Source organism: Dipodomys merriami, unplaced genomic scaffold, assembly GCF_024711535.1.
Source record: "Dipodomys merriami isolate MVZ:Mamm:240054 unplaced genomic scaffold, mDipMer1.0.p SCAF_60, whole genome shotgun sequence".
NCBI lineage: Eukaryota > Metazoa > Chordata > Mammalia > Rodentia > Heteromyidae > Dipodomys > Dipodomys merriami.
Window position 1 is genome coordinate 4,238,970 of NW_027206180.1, and position 16,031 is coordinate 4,255,000.

General features: G+C 50.1%; 2 protein-coding genes across 2 annotated transcripts; one reads left to right on the forward strand and one right to left on the reverse strand.

Moving 5' to 3' along the window:
* Positions 1-448: 448 nt before the first annotated feature.
* Pmm2 (phosphomannomutase 2) lies at positions 449-10,809 on the reverse strand. Its single transcript, XM_070003509.1, has 8 exons — positions 10,689-10,809; positions 7,164-7,275; positions 5,274-5,350; positions 4,535-4,626; positions 3,263-3,362; positions 3,097-3,172; positions 2,485-2,600; positions 449-1,419 (listed from the first exon to the last, which is right to left on the reverse strand). Exons 1-8 carry the CDS (start codon positions 10,752-10,754, stop codon positions 1,318-1,320), a joined length of 741 nt encoding a protein of 246 aa, XP_069859610.1. The 5' UTR covers positions 10,755-10,809; the 3' UTR covers positions 449-1,317.
* Positions 10,810-10,997: 188 nt separating this feature from the next.
* On the forward strand, positions 10,998-12,842 carry Tmem186 (transmembrane protein 186). Its single transcript, XM_070003510.1, has 2 exons — positions 10,998-11,040; positions 12,051-12,842. The coding sequence occupies exons 1-2, from the start codon at positions 11,038-11,040 to the stop codon at positions 12,699-12,701; spliced, it is 654 nt and encodes a 217-aa protein (XP_069859611.1). The 5' UTR covers positions 10,998-11,037; the 3' UTR covers positions 12,702-12,842.
* The last annotated feature ends 3,189 nt before the right edge of the window (positions 12,843-16,031 follow it).

Below are 16,031 nucleotides of genomic sequence, written 5' to 3' on the forward strand. Positions count from 1 at the left end.
CTACCAAGGCCCCTGGGAGGTGGAGGAGGAGGGGTTTGGAAGGGGGAGAGGGGAAGCAAAGCCTGTGTGGGAAGGAGGCTGATCTGCAGGAGGGGGCGGGGAAAGGGGGGCACGGATGAGGGGTGGAGGGGGTTCCCTCACGGCCAGCATGGGAGCTTTGGCACACTGACAGCCTGTAGCCAGCCCTCTGCTGCCCCCAGAAAGCCAACCAGGAGTGCAGCTGAGGCAGAGCACAGGAGAGGGTGAGCTGTGAGCCGGGGTTCTCTCCAGGCCCCGGAAAGCACTTGCCAATCTCTCTTCAACACCCACTCTGCCAACAGAGGAAGTGAGGGCTCATGTGGCAGAACGCTGGTCTTGAATGAGAAAGCTAAGCTCGCTAGGCCCCAGTTGAAGCCCCAGCATGCATGCACGCGCACCTGAGCGCACACACACTCACACATCACGGGAATAAAAGTAGGAAATGATGAGGTCTCTTTAATGTGCCACACCTCCCAGTCCTCAGTGTCCCGGGCCTCAGGTCCCAGCTGCAAGCACAGAGGGGCTTTGGGTCCTGGACGTGACAGGTGAACCGTTCTGGGAGCTCTTCTGGCTGTGTGGGCTCTTCTGGATGGTGGCGGGTGGGCGGGGCAGGTGGAAGGCGGGGCAGGTGGACCGCTGGCTTCTGTCCTGGTACCCAGGGTGGATCCTCTTGGTGAGGCCTGACATTCCAGGGGCTGCAGAAGCTGGGCCAAGGTCTTCTCAGGCCCAGATCCTGGTCCTCTGTCCTCCCCGCTCCATGGACAGCAGCCTGGGCCTGAGTTCGGTCTGCCAAGGTGCACCCTGTGTGGGATCAGTGTCTTCAGCCAGCCAGCCGTGTGGCAGGCCCCCTGAGGTCTGTGGCTCATAAACAGGAAGGGGCTGAAATTGGTGCGCCCAGCCATCTGGCTAACACTGCCAGGCCTCTGTCAGACTGTGGCAAGTGTTCATTGTCCTGGGTGGGTCACTGCAGTTGGTGTCCTTCCCTTCCCACCTCCAAGTCTCCACTTTTGGTGTCAATGCAAAGAGGGAGGACCCAGATACTCTTACCATGAAGTAAAACAAGAAACAAAAACTGTTGCCAGACTGGGGGATAGGGGGACCGTCTTCTTGGAGTTATTCTTTTAAGCATTTTTTTGCATGTGCCAGTACTCCACCAAGGCCATGCCCCGCCTACTGCTGTTCTTGATGTCTCTCCTGGTGCTGTTGGCATTGGAGGTGGCTGGTGAACTAGCAGCAGGCCTAGGAGCTGGGGGCTCCGGGATTTGGCCTGGAGTGACCTCAGGTTGGTCTCTGCTAACATCATGGGAAGAGCTCCTCACAGATCCTGCGTGTGTCCTCGGGGGCTGTGACGGTGTGGCCCACAGTTCTCGGGTCTGTGAAGATCTCGTGGTCATTGCCACCCTGCAGAGACACAAGCACGTATTGGTACATGGCTCCACACTGCCCCAGGCCTCAAGGAAGCTGGTTTGTACGGTGGGCAGGAAGCGCAGAAGCGTGTCAGGACTAAGGGATTTAACCTTCCCCTGAACTGTAGATGAGCAAAGAACACATAATTATGCTTGTGAAAGACATCTTGTCACTCTTGTGAAGATCTAAGAGGCTTATTTTTCTGTAAAGAAAGTGAACACAGCAAGTGACAGAATTCTCATAGCCATTGGGTGTGTTTACTCCAGTGCTGGGACTTGTACGGGTCAGGAGGAGTGTGCTGCCAGTGGCCATCCAGTGAAGAGGCAGGGCTGCAGGCTGAAGGCGTGGTTTCAGGAGTGGGTGGGTCACAGCCCGGCTTTCAGCTGCGGAGACTCCAGTCTCTACAGGGAAGATCCCAGCTCTTTCTAGTTTGGAGGCAGGATCCTGGTGGCCCAGGCTGGCCTGGAACTCAATCCTCCTGCCTCAGTGTCTCTAAGTAGGATTACAGGTGCATGCTAGTGCTTTCATTTTTGTAAGATGGTGGTGCAGGGAGAGCCTTGCTCTGCTGCCTGGTGTGGCGCTGGGGAAAGTGTGTCTGTGTCCTCCTCCTGCTGGTGCTGGCCATACCACTGCGGCAGCTCTCAGTTCCCAGTTTCAGTGTGACCACAGCTTGGGATTTCAAGTCCCAATTCCCACTGTCCCTGGAGCCCTCAACCAGCCTTCCCTCCCCTCCTCCCTTCCTGACATTTACATTGGATGGTGGGGGAGAGCGGGCTTTGAAGGGCAGAGGGTGTTCACAGCACCAGAGGCAGGGCCTCTGGGAGATGCGAGAAGCAGGTAATATTTAATTCAAGAGCCACACAGAAAGGATCCACTAACGTGCTGCAGAGGGACCCTGGACGCTGCTGGGACACTGGCACCTGATCTTGGAGGTTCCACCCTCTGAGGACAGAAGCCATCGCTCGGCTTGAGCTAGGGACAGACAGCCTCATCACCACCGCCTTCCCAATTCATGCCCCAACCGAACTGAACACACTGCAAAAAAGTGGTCATACTTACTGGCATGGTTTTGTCTCCAAAGAAATATATGGTCTTAAAACCGTCATTTTCCAAGTGTCTCAGGCAGTACCTCTTGTCCCACCCCTCAGGAAAGACATCAAAGCTGATCTGGCCTCCTGCCAGGAGGGGAGCAGACAAAGGAAAAGCCACAGTGAAAAGGGTGAGGAAAGCGCTGGGGTGTGGTACCCACACCTGTAATCCTAGCCACTCAGGACACTGAAATCTGAGGATGGTCGTTGGAAGCCAGCCTGGGCAGGAAAGTTCGTGAGACTCTTATTTCCAATTAACCACCCAAAAGCCCGAAGTGCAACGCATAAGCCCTGAGCAAAAAAGCCAAGGAACAGCGCCCAAGCAAAATGGCAAAATGCAGGCAGGAAGAGTCCTGCTATGACAGGATGGAGAGCCATCCCCACGGTGTGGGCCACTTCTGAACTGGGGATGTCCTGGCCATGTAGAGAGGGGGCCAGCTCCTGACAGCCTGCACTGCCCGCCCACGTGATCTCCCAACCTGACCCATACTGAGCCCAGGGCGGCCCTCAGTAGCTCAGCCACCCCTAACAAATCCCTGACAAGTGGACATCAAAGTGTGTGGCACCTCTCCATATACTCTACCTATGGAAAACGTGAGGCCTTTCCCTGCAAACTCCTTCCGCAGGTCTGCTACAAATTTTTGTCGTATATTTTCTTTCTAAGGGGGGGAAAAAAAAGATGCATTAGGTACTGGCCACGTGTGTTGCTTCCCTAAGTCCAGCTGCTCCCAGGGCATTTCAGCACCTACTTTATCCAGCTCGTAGAACTCAATTCGTTCTTCCTGGCTACAACTCCTTCCAATAGGGGATACATTCAACATCCCATTTCGGAATTCAATGAAAGTTCCCCTGGGAAGGAAAGAAAAGAGGAGCGGTCCCTCAAATTCCTACTCACTTGAGCAGCACCTCAGGTGGGAAAGCAGCTGAGCAGCTGGGTGATTTTAGACAGAAGGGGCTCATGGGACATACCGTAGCCTTGAAATGTGGCTAATGTGCGTTGAGACCCAGGATGAAAACAAATGGAATGGTTGAGAAGGCTGATCAATCACAAACTGCCCTGTCGAGAGCAAACCCCTCTGTGTAACAAGTTAAGGATAACTTAAAAAAAGGACGACGGTGGTTCATGCCCTTAATCCTACTCAGGAGGCTGAAGGATCGCGGTTCAAAGCCCAACCTGGGCAGGAAAGTCCCTGAGATTTTTTTTTTTGGTCGGTCAGGGGACTTGAACTCTGGGCCTGGGCACTGTCCCTCAGCTCTTCAGTTCAAGGCAAGCGTTCTACCAGTTTTCTGGTAGTTTATTGGAGATAAGAGTCTCACAGACTTTCTTGCCAGGGCTGGCTTTGAACCGTGGTCCTCAGATCTCAGCCTCCTCAGCAGCTAGGATGACAGGTGTGAGCCATTGGCACCTGGCTCCCTGAAACTCAAGCTGAAGAGCTCAGGGACAGTACCCAGGCCCAGAGTTCAAGTCCCACAACCGAGTGAGATGTGAGCTGTAAACAAAAGACAGGAATATGCCCCTGTGCTGGGAGAAGGGCTGCCATGAGGGAAGGGGGAACCAATGCCAGGTCTTTGGCTCTGCCAACAGAGGCCAGAAATCCAGACATTTTGAAATGGGAAATCAGACTGTTAAGTGATTAATTTTGATTGTATCTGATGCTAGGGGCCTCCAGCTAGAATCTTCCATATGTGGAATCTCGTTGCTCTTTTTACAAGCTCTTTCACAGGTGCTTCACCTCACTAACAGCCTCTGACAGTGCACTATTTCCCACGGCTGAGCCACTGGACATAGCATCCTATGCTTACACTACTGGCCTTACAGACTGTTTCCAACTTTTTTTCCTTTCTTTGGAGATTCTCCTACCTCTGCCTCCTGAGTGCTGGGATTATAGGCATGCAACACCCCCCCTGGCTTTCCATTTCTTCTTCTTAAGTGCTGGGTTCTGGGTATAAATAAAACCGAGTCTACCAAATGACATTGTTCCGCGTTCCAGTAGAGCCTCTGGGCTCAGTTTGCTACTCACCTTTTCTTCGGGAGTTTAATTTTCGCTATGTAGCTCAGGCAGTAGTTGATTACGTCTTGGATTAGGGCCTCACCCAGGTGACCTTGGATATTCTACAGAGAAAACACTGGAGTTACTTTATTAAGCAGGAAGTGTTTTCAACCAGCCTTCCAGTAAACCAGTTCTTCAACCTCTGTTTCTGGAAAGCCACAGGCTGCTGCAGCCAGGCTGGCAGCAGGGCCAGTGTCACCCCACTGCATTCTTACCTCTCCCAAGCCACAAAGGCTTTGCTCAAAACCATTTTCTGCCTCATTACTCAAGAGTTTTGTGTTCGTTGCCTTGCAAACGCTTCCTGGAAGGTCTAGAGAGCTTACTGCTGTTGCTTTTATCCAATTAAAACATGGCCAGACAATGATAGAGATTATATTTGTTCCACTTTAGCTTTTTCTTCTGTGAGAGCTACAACTACCTCTTAGAGCTGCTTTCAATAGGCCGCCAGGCCTTGTTATTGCTCTCATGATAAATGTTAGACAGAAACTTTCCAAAACCAATGATACAAGTTCACTGACCAATCCAGAGTAGTATTATAATAGCCTGTCTCATGGTTCAAAACTTCGTATTTTAACGGTTATACAGTTTAGATCCCCTCCCTCCCATCCCCCAGCTCCCTGGCACCTCCCCGGAGACATCCACTGTCAAATACCCTTTTAGACAACATTTTTATGGTAGGACATAGTAGATCATTTACTGAAGAACCTACCTGTTTACACAAGAATTTCCCATCTTTGTAGGCCACCAAGCCATTTTCTGAGAACACATAATCATATTTCTCAACCACTACAATCAAAACAAAAGACAACTCAGAATGCAATATAAACACCTACATTTCCATTTTGATTAACCCCCAGCACCAATAAAGCAGCTGAACTCCGGGAAGAGCCACGAAGGACAAGTTCATCTTAGCACACAGTGTGTGGCGCAGGGCTCCTGGCATTTAGATCTGAAGGATGAAGACCGGCTTGGAGGTGGGAGGGTGGCTGGGGGTTCTGGGTCCCTGCCTTCAGCCGGCCTGCCTGTGAGGAGTGGCTGGCTCCTCACAGCTCCTCAGCCCCACCATGGGCCAGCAGCAGCGCGATCATGCTTTCTACACCAGAAATTGGTGGGGGACAGGCTGAGAATCACAACTTTTTTTTTTTTTTTTTTTTTTTTTTAAGGTGAAGCTTGTAATCAGTCTGATATGGAGACTATCACACATCCTTCAGGCACTTGTTAAAATGCAGATTTCCAGGCCCAGCGCCACTTGGCTGCATCTCTGTGTTGGTGGGCACACACACTTGAAATTTAACCAAGTAACTGACGGATGCACGTGGCTTTAGGCTGTTGTCTAGATGTGTGCTTTGCCTTTGCTGTTTCACACTCTCTGGAGCGCACAGACACTCTTCTATCCCTGACCACGTGTTAAATACACCACCAAAAGCAGGAAGCACAATCACCACCAGATCACAGGATATTTGGGGCTTAATGCAGCCATTAAGTCATTCATAGCATTTCCAAACAGCATCGACAAGGAAATTAGGTGTAAGTGGAACAGATAGCTTTAAAGGGACTGTGTGAATTACTTTTCCAGAAGCCAGGATCCAGTAAGCTCAGTCTACACAAATTTGTACTCTTTAAGATAGGACATGCAGAACAGTCCTTCCCCATACTGTCTCAGGGGACGTGGGTAAAGCTCCTTTGCGTGTACTCTACTGGCATCTAGTGGGTAGAGGTCAAGGACAGTGCTCAATACTCAGGCCAACCCCATAGCAGAGAATTACGCAGCCCACGATACCAATAATGTCAGGGCTGAGAAACTGTTCCAGAGGAGTTGGTTCCAACTCTGGCAAGAAGGGAGTGGTTCTTGTTTTGTTCTGTACAGAAGATACTCTTGCCTCAAGCCTTTTGTGTGTGTGTGTGTGTGTGTGTGTGGCGTGTGTGCACTGCCCAGCATGACAAGGGGTTTTAAAGAACTATTCGTCCATCTTCCCACCCACCATCTCTCAGAGGCCAGCATCCCAAAGGCATCTGCAGAGACCAGTCCTGGGGCTCATGGCACACAAAACCAGAGTTCCTCGAAATCAGAGAGCCCCATTGGCAGCTGTGCACAAAAATTTCTGAGGGTATTTGCTACAATACAGTTCCCAGGTTCCTTAGATCTACTCAATCAGAATCTGCAGGGAAGGAGCTAATAAAACTTTCTGGATTTAGTACATGTGAAGAGCCTGGTGACTCTCATCTCCCATGACTGGGGAACTCAGGGAACTCTAGGTTAGGACAACAGTGGGGAGGGACCTAGGCCCAGAGGGTACCTCATCTGGGTAAAGACAGCCTGACATGGGGTCAGGCTGAGGCTGCAGCGCAAGGATAGGGGACGAGCAAGCAGTCCAGGCGGAAAAATTTCTGTGTGCAATCTACCCATGAAGGGTCCATCAATGACTGCAGGACTTACAGGATTAAAAGCAAAGGAGGGCAAAAGCAGAGAACACTCTTTCCTCAAGGAAGCAGAAAGGTTGGCTTACGGGGAGGGCTGCAGACTGTACTTGAGACAGGGCCCAGTATCCTCAGGAGAAGTTAATCTTTGACAAAATGCAATTAGCAATGGATTGGTTACCATCGTTTCCCAGCTGCTCTTGCACTTTCTCAAAGTCCGACCCGCCTACCACTCCGATTTTCGTCTTCTGCCTCAATTTTTGTAGAAAGTCATCCATTTCCTTCGTAATTTTCTACATTTCAAGGAGGAACATGTAACAGTCATGAACCATAAAATAACCCAACTCCTATTTTTATACATAGCCAGTTAAGTTACCAGGTCTGTAGTTTTCTATATATACTCAGGCATGTGAGTTATAATTTTGTCTATGAATTTTGTACTGGAATAAACTCGTAAAATTTTACATACATTTACCCAAACTTAAACACATAGGAATTTATGCATAGTTGTGTGTTGCTCTAGCTGTCTTTTTGCTGTTGTTTAGACATGGAGGGATGGGGAGGGGTCTTGCAATGCTGCCCAAGCTGATTTTGAATTCCTGGGCTTAAGAGATCCTCTTGTCTCAGTCTCCTGGGTAGCTGGTATTACAAGTTGTATGCATGATACTATCAGTTATGTTTGCTTATTTAGTTTTGTTTTGAGACAGGATCTTACTATGTAACCTTGGAATATAGCAACATCTGTTTGTGTACAAGAAATCTATGGCTTCAAAGCAGAGCAGTTGTGACAGACCGTGTGCTCTGCGGAGTCACTGTCTGATGGTAAGCTATTAGGTGTGGTTACAGATTATAAAGTCTTGGTTCTTAAGGAATGCAAGCTAAGATATTAAGGGAGATACACTAAGATGACCACTGTCTAAAAGGGTAGAGATAAAGTTAACATGATGAAGTGTCAACTATTTTTACATATGGGATATAGTTATTCTGTGTATTTCTCTTCAATGATTCATGGTTCATCAAAAAAAATTTAATGCTCTAAAGAAAGAGAATGATTCATGTGGGTTTATAGGCCCTTCTTTTTGAAAGCTTTTGTTCTAAGTCTCAATTGTTTTAGATGGAATGGCACTTTAAGCAAAGTACTTAGCACGAAAAACCTCCTACTGAAACCGTGATTCGTGCAACTCTTTTATTAGAGTTCATGTGAACTAGATTTAACCTGTGTCGATCATATCCTGTTATAACAGCAATAAAAGACATCCTGTTCTTTCTCTTTCAAATTGCATCGTGCTTATCAAATATTTGAGAATATACATGTCAGGGGAAAGGCCGTGTAAGATCTATGCTATTTTGTTACTTGTAGTTCCCAGCCCATAGAAAAAATACCTTCTAAATGATAGATTTTTTTTTTTCTGAATGTAAAAATTATTTATCTTCACAGCAAAGAAAAATAATGTTTCAAGGGAACATATTCTGGGGTACCTGGCTTCTTTGTGAATTGCACTTTATGCTTAAGATATCCTGATGCTTTCTGGGCACCAACACTAAACTAACAGCATACCCAGCATCTGGAAATTTCAACCTTGACAAATAATGCTTTTGAGGCCCAGGAAATTCCTTTAGGTCTGCTTTGTGAATTCAATGTCAGGGACTTGAAATTGGGTTCCAGTTTCCTTATTATTTTTTCTACCAGTCCTGGGACTTGAACTCAGGGTCTGGGCCCCGTCTGAGATTTTTTGCTCAAGGCTAGCAGCACTCTATCACTCTGAGCCACAGGTCCACTTCCGCTTTTTTTTTTCCTTGTTTGTTTTTGAGTGGGTAATTGGAGAAAAGAGTCTCATGGAGACTTTTCTGTCTGGACTGGCTTTGAACCCTGATCCTCAGATCTCAGCCTTCTGAGTAGCTAGGAATAGACACGTGAACCACTGGCACACGGCTTTTGAAATACTAATAAAAAACTACCCTACCTAGGATGAAAGATGGAGGGAGACAAGGAGTCCCACACTGGGTAAAAAAGGATTAGAGGGGGAGCTGGGAAGGTGGCTCAGTGGTAGAGCGCTTGCCTTGCATGCATGAGGCCCTGGGTTCGATTCCTCAGCACCACATAAGCAAAAAGAAAAAAGCCGGAAGTGGTGCTGTGACTCAAGTGGTAGAGCGCTTGCCTTGAGCTGAAGAGCTGAGGGACAGCGCCCAGGCCCAGAGTTCAGGCCCCACGACCAGACCCAAAAAAAGAAGAAAAAAAAGGATTAGAGGGAGAGGACATGGGCATGTGCTAATACCACCTAGGTTCAATTCTTAATATACTGTGGGCCAAATTAGGCGGCTGTTTTTTAATATGGAAAGCTTCATGAATGTGTCTTCTCTGTATCTTTCCAATTTTAGTATATGTGCTGCTGCAGCAAGCACATGGCAGCTGTTTTTATAACCAAGTTTTATTGGAACACATGCAGTCTAAGTCTGTTTTGCACTGATGTGGGGCAGTTACTACAGGCCATACAGTCTGCCAAGACAGAAATATTTACTATGCATAGTCCTTTACAAAAAAAGACTAAGAGAGGCTGGGAAGGTGGCTCAGTGGTAGAATGCTTGCCTTGCATGCATGAAGCCCTGGGTTCGATTCCTTAGCACCACATAAGCAGAAAAAGCTGGAAGTAGCACTGTGGCTCAAGTGGTAGAGTGCTAGCCTTGAGCTGACGTGCCTAGGCCCAGAGTTCAGGCCCACGACCGAGAAAGAAAAAAAAAAAAAAAAAAAGACTAAGAGCCAGATGCTGGTGGCTCATGCTTGTAATCCTAGCTACCCAGGAGGCTGAGATCTGAGGATTGAGGTTCAAAGCCAGCCCGGTCAGGAAAGTGCGTGAAACTCTTATCTCCAATAAACTACCAGAAAACTGGAAGTGGCGCTATGGCTCAAATGGTAGAGCGCTAGCCTTGAGCCGAAGAGCTGAGGGACACCGCTCAGCCCCAGAGTTCAAGCCCCATGATCGACCCCCCCCCAAAAAAAAAAGAGAAAGAAATCAAGAAAGAACTGTTGTGACCAGATCTAGATTACTAGACCCCTGCAACAATTCACAAGTGTATGTTGATCACTGAATCTCAGGGGTTAGAAAAAGGCCTGTGGCTAATTGGGCCCTGGGGGAGGGGAGGTAGAGTTATCACTAGATGAATCAAACCTGTGGCTCAGAAACCCTGCACTTACGGACACACGGACACACACACACACGACGTGGCTTTCTAGAGGACACTTCACCAAAGGGGGTGAGATAGGAGTGGAGGCTAATGAGGCTATTTGGGTCCAGGCTCAAGTCTTAAAAAGCCTCTTGTTCGGCGACCAGTTTGTGCAAAAGAGATGAACAGAGCCCCGTGGCAGAGCTGCATGTGAACCGCCGGTGGGAAGCCCGGTGGGCGGCGGGGGGTGCTCCGTGGGTCGCCTGTCAGGCCCGAGGGCTTCGGGTGTCCCCGTGGTCCGGGGCGGAGGCTGCGGGAAGCGGCTGCTCTTTACTGATCCCCGAGTTCGAGTCCGAGAGGGGAACTGCGGGGCTCAGGGCTAACCACGGCGCGGACCCGAGACCGGACCCGGACCCGGGAACCTCCGTCCCGGGCCACGCCGCCCGGCTCGGCTGGGGGGGGGGGGCCCGAGCCGGCGGCACCCGACGCAAGCTTCCGCCTCCGTTTCCCCGGGGCGGTGGTGGGCCTCCCGGGCGCCGCCTACCTGCCGCGGGGCCGTCAGGGTCCCATCCACGTCGAAGAGGCAGAGCGCGGGAGCCGACGCCGCCATCTCCACGACCTCCGGGCGCTACTTGACGGGACGCGCTGGCGGCTGGAACTCAGACCGGAACTCGAACCGGAATTTCCGGGTCCGCCCACCGCCGCAAGGCATGTTGGGAAAGGGGACTCCCGCAGCGACCGCACTGCCTGGGGGCTCACGTTCACCACGGTCTTTGGACTACGAATCCCAAGATGCAACGCGCGCCAGACGTAACGCCTACGTGTGCGCATGCGCCTTCAGTAGTTGGCCGGAGTAGGCGGAGACACGTGGGACTTCCTTCCGGTGACGGGCCATGGTAAGAAGTTATTTACTAATACGGAGTTTGTCTCTGAATGGTGGGCTGTAGTTTCGCATGCTTCACAGCTAGGGAGCCTCCCCACGAGACATTTGTTGGATGTATGAGTTACTCTACACCATTTCTTAGTTGTTTTCTTTCTTCAGGGCCTGGGCGCTGTCCCTGAGCTTTTTGCTCAAGGCTAGCTCTCTACCACTGGAGCCACAGCGCCACTTCCGGCTTTGTGTGTGTGTGTGTGGGGGGGGGGGAAACTGAGGAATGGAACCCAGGGCTTCATGCATGCTAGGCAAGCACTCTACCACTGAGCCACCTTCCCAGTCCGTGTTCTTGTTTTTGAGACAGCATCTCTGTGTACAGTGTAGGCTGCCTCGAATTCCCAGTCCTCCTACCTCAGCCTCCCTACTGCCTGGATATCATCAAGTGTGTGCCAGCCTGGTTACACCTTTCCTGTGTGTGTGTGTGTGTGTGTGTGTATTAAACTTGGAACTGTCTAAGATACTCAGTGGATCAGTTTGAGACTCCTCTCCACTGCCTTGATTCTGGCTTTCCTTGGAATAAATTCCTTCCATTCTCCGAGCTGCTCAGTTAAGTGGTAAAATGGATGTAGCGATGTCTGCCCAGAATCCTATTTATTTATTTATTTTGCCAGTCATGGGGCCTGAACTCTGGGCCTGGGTGCTGCCCCTCAGCTCTTCAGCTCAAGGCTAGTGCTCTACCACTTGAGCCACAGCACCACTTCCAGCTTTTTCTGCTTATGTGGTGCTGATGAATTGAACCTAGGGCCTCATGTATGCAAGGCAAGCACTCTACCACTGAGCCACCTTCCCAGCCCCCCAGAATCCTATTTATGAAGCATACAGGACAGGAAGCACGTGGCTGGCTTTATCTTTCTCTCCTCAGGCAATCATGATGCCTTTACCAGGTCAGCAAAGGCTTGCTTCTGCAGATGATCATTGCGTTATTAGTGCGGTTGAGTTCCACGAGAGAAATGTCTCCTCTCGCCCATCCAGGCTGCCCTCCTCCGAGCCCCGCTGCTGCTGCTGCGGGGACCCGCTGCTGCTGCTGCCTGGTCAAGGGCCCTCCGTGCGCTCTGGTGCTATGATCCACAGGGCAATCCCAAGAGGGGTGTGGGCAGCAGGCCGCCCACCTCAGCAGAGAAACCGCCAGGCCTGGAGTCTGAGAAATTCAACATGGTCTACCGTTTCAACTCCATCAGAGCCTGTGGGTACATGTCTCGGCTGAAGCTGGCACAGACCGCCCTGACAGTGGCGGCGCTGCCCCCGTCCTTGTACTGGCACTCACAGGGCCTCATAACGCACACCTCCATGTGCTTGGCGTTTGGGGTCGCTGGCTTCGCCCTGACCATGCTCTACTGGATGAGCTATTTCTTCCGGAGGCTGGTGGGTATCCTGTATGTGAATGAGTCTGGCACCGTACTGCGGGTGGCCCACCTGACCTTCTGGGGCTGGCGGCAGGATACGTACTGTCCTGTGGAGGATGTGGTGCCCCTGACGGAGACCCCGGACCGGCCCCAGGATCTGTTCATACGCATCCAGCAGTACAGCGGGAAGCAGACCTTCTACCTCACGCTGCGCTACGGACAAGTCCTGGACAGAGAGCGATTCTCACAGGTGTTTGGGACACCGGCCAAACTCAAGTGAACAACATGGGGGTGGGGGTGGGACTCTAGGTCTCTGGGGCCTTGCCCTGGGCTTCCTGGATCTCTGACAAGGCTGATACAGGGGGTCTTGGGACTCATCTTGAGATGAAGAAATTTACAAGGCTTAGGGAAAGGCCCTTGCAAGGAGTGGGGGGGGGGGGGGTCGAGTCTTACACACACCTGCTTACAACATGATCAGGTAATGTCCAGAAATTCCTGTGAAGTAGTTGGAGGAGGAAGGGAGGCCAAGTTCAGTTCACTGATAGCCTGCCACCAAGAAAATAAAGGCTGGGGTGTGGAGGCAGAATCTGGAGCCAGGAGACTTCAGAGACTGAGTCAGAGGCTTCTTGGGCTGGGGCAGGGCCTGCCTGCCTGCCTGCCTGCCTGCCTGCCTGCCTGCCTGCCTTCCTTCCTTCCTTCCTTCCTTCCTTCCTTCCTTCCTTCCTTCCTTCCTTCCTTCCTTCCTCCCTCCCTCCCTCCCTCCCTTGCTCCCTTCTTCCCTTCCTTCCTTCTTTCTTTCCTTCCCTTTTTTCTTCCCTTCCCTCCCTTCCCTTCATACCTTTCCTTTCCTCCCTCCCTCATTCCTTCCTTGGCTTTAACTCAGAGCCATGCACTCTTGCTTTTATTTTGCAACTAAGGCTGATGCTCCACCACTTGGGCCATACCTCTACTTCTGGCTTTTTGCCAGTTAATTGGACTTTTTTGTCTTGGCCTGGCTTTGAACTACAATTCTCAGATCTCAGCCTCCTGAGTAGCTAGGATTACAGGTGTGTACCACCAGTACCTGGCTTGAGTATTGTTTTTCACCTCTATAGATGCTTGGCTCATGGTAGTGTAGCTCAGTGGTATGGAACCTTTGTCCAGCACCCAAGAGATCCTGACTTCCATCCCCAGCACTACAAAGCAGACAAACAACGAATGCCACATGCTTTGCAGACCAGAAGCCTTAGCAAACCCTGAGCCTTTGGCCCGAGGTTATGGCATGGAGGGAGGTATTCTGGTGGTCAGAGCCCTGGGCTGGGCACCACATGGTGCCCGCAGCAGAAGGGACTGGAGGGAAGCCAGAGTGTGTTTGTTACATGGGTCAGGATGTTACTGGGGCAGTGATGTCATTCACAGGAATCCCAAACCCCAGCTGAGAGTCCGGGGTCCAAGTACTGTTGCATGTCTTATGAATGAAAGACAGTCACACACACTTCCCCATACGTGCTGTTTGTACAGTTTGTACCAGGGTAAAGAGAAGACCTGATCTTTCTAATTTTGTCATTCAAAAGTTGACAAGTAAATATTTCATGTGTAACCTTCCAGCCTTTATTATTATTATTATTATAAGATATACCTACCACATGTATTCTTTTAACATTTTAAAATGGACAGTTCAAGGACACGGAGCACATGGAGAGTGTTGTACCGCCATTACACAATCCATTTCTAAAACTTTCCCATCCTCCAAACAGATCTGCCCGTCTTAACAGTGCTCTCTCCACCCCCCAGCGCTGGGCGGCCATCGATCTGCTTTCTGGTTGTGTTTGTTGAACCACATTCTCCTGTTCCTGCGTTCCTTTCTGTGTTTGGTTCCTTTCTGTGTTTGAGCCACTGGGGCCTGGTGAAAAAGTGATGTTTTACAGTAATCACAGTAACATGAAAGATGCTACATTGTCTTCCTTAATTTACCTCACTTCAGAGAAGTGAAGAAAGCATATAAATCATGGCAGTTTGTTCCTGTGACTTCCAAGTCACTCAGTGATGCTGCCTAAACTCCAAGAACATCTGCCCCATGCCTGGCAGTGGTTAAAAAAAAAAAAAGTGCCAGTGACTCCCACCTGTCATCCTAGCTACTCAGGAGGCTGAGATCTGAGGATCGAGGTTCAAAGCCAGTCCAGGCAGGAGAGACCATGAGACTCTTATCTCCAATAAACCACTAAAAAAACGGAAGTGGAGCTGTGGCTCAAGTGTTAGAGTGCTCGCCTTGAGCTGAAGAGCTGAGGGACAGTGCCCAGGCCCTGAGTTCAAGCCCTACAACCATTAAAAAAAAGTTCTGTCCAGGTGCTAGTGGCTCATACTTGTAATCCTAGTTACTCAGGAGGCTGAGATCTGAGGATCATGGTTTGAAGCAAACCCAGGCAGAAACATCATGAGAATCGTCTCTGATCACACACAAAAAAGCCAGAAGTGGAGCTGTGATTCAAGTGGTAGAGCACTAGCCTTGAGCAAAAGAAGCTTAGGTGCAGAGCCCAGGCCCTGAGTTCAAGCCTCAGGACTGGCCTCTGTGTGTGTGTGTGTAGCTTTCACTGATTCACTGATTGTCTTTGGCAGGGGTGGGGGGGGTGGAGGCTGTTGAATAAATTTTTGTAATTACAGGTCAGAGACTGGGACAGGGTGGTGGGACAGACAGGACAGGCCCAGTGGGAGGGACAGGAAGCCACTGACCCGACATGGAAACGGGATGAGGTCACCAGAGGAGCCAATGTGTTTTTTTCTGTACTCGACAAGAACTTGGCTCAGCTGTTAAGACCAGGACCTTGAATCACATCCTAATCACAAAGGGAAGCCTTGGAAAGTTGGAGAAAACGGAAAGACAGTTTTGAGACTTTTTTTTTCTTCACAGGCTTGAACTCAGGGCCTGAGTGCTGTCTCTCAATCACTCAAGGCTGGTGCTCTACCACTTTGAGCCACAGCTTAGTTTTCTGGTAGTTAATGGGAGATAAGGGTCTCACAGACTTTCCTGCCTGCGCTGGCTTTGAACTGTGACCCTTAGATCTCAGCCTCCTGAGTAGCTAGGATGACAGGCGTGTGCCACCAGCGCCTAGCTTAGTTTTGAGAACTTTTAAGAATAAGAAACAGTTTTTCAAGTTTACTCATTTTGAGTTCAAGATCTATCAACAAGAAAGCCAGGCATGGTGGTTCACACTGTAATCCCAGCTTTGGGAGGCTTCCTTAAGAACCTAGTCCAAACCCAAATGCTGCCAGAGACTCTGGGCCAGGCAGTCAGAGTGGCTCAGGCCTGTAATCTCAGCCACTTGGAAAGCAGAGCTTGATTGGAAGGATCGCAGATTGAAGTTCAAGGCTGGCTGGTTCAAAGCCAGCCTGGGCAGAAAAGTTTGTGAGACTCATCTCTAACTAAAACAAAACGAGAAGGGCTGGAGGCATGACTCAAGTGATAGTGCTCAGCTAAACAAGTGGGAGGCCCTGAGTTCTAATCCTAGTAATATCTCCTCCCCCCAAAAAAATTATCAAGAGGACATGGGTGACAGACCTACAGGAGGATTTGTTTTAGTTGTTCCTTTTTTTTTTTTTTTTTGCTAGATCTGGGGCTTGAACTCAGGGCCTG

Excerpts from the sequence above, each read along its gene's own strand:
- Pmm2 (XM_070003509.1), bottom strand. The coding sequence starts at position 10,754 with ATGGCGGCGTCGGCTCCCGCGCTCTGCCTCTTCGACGTGGATGGGACC. Across the intron at positions 4,627-5,273 it reads GGAAATTCTTGTGTAAACAG|AATATCCAAGGTCACCTGGG; the intron begins GTAGGTTCTTCA and ends TTTTCTCTGTAG. Across the intron at positions 1,420-2,484 it reads TTGGAGACAAAACCATGCCA|GGTGGCAATGACCACGAGAT; the intron begins GTAAGTATGACC and ends GTGTCTCTGCAG.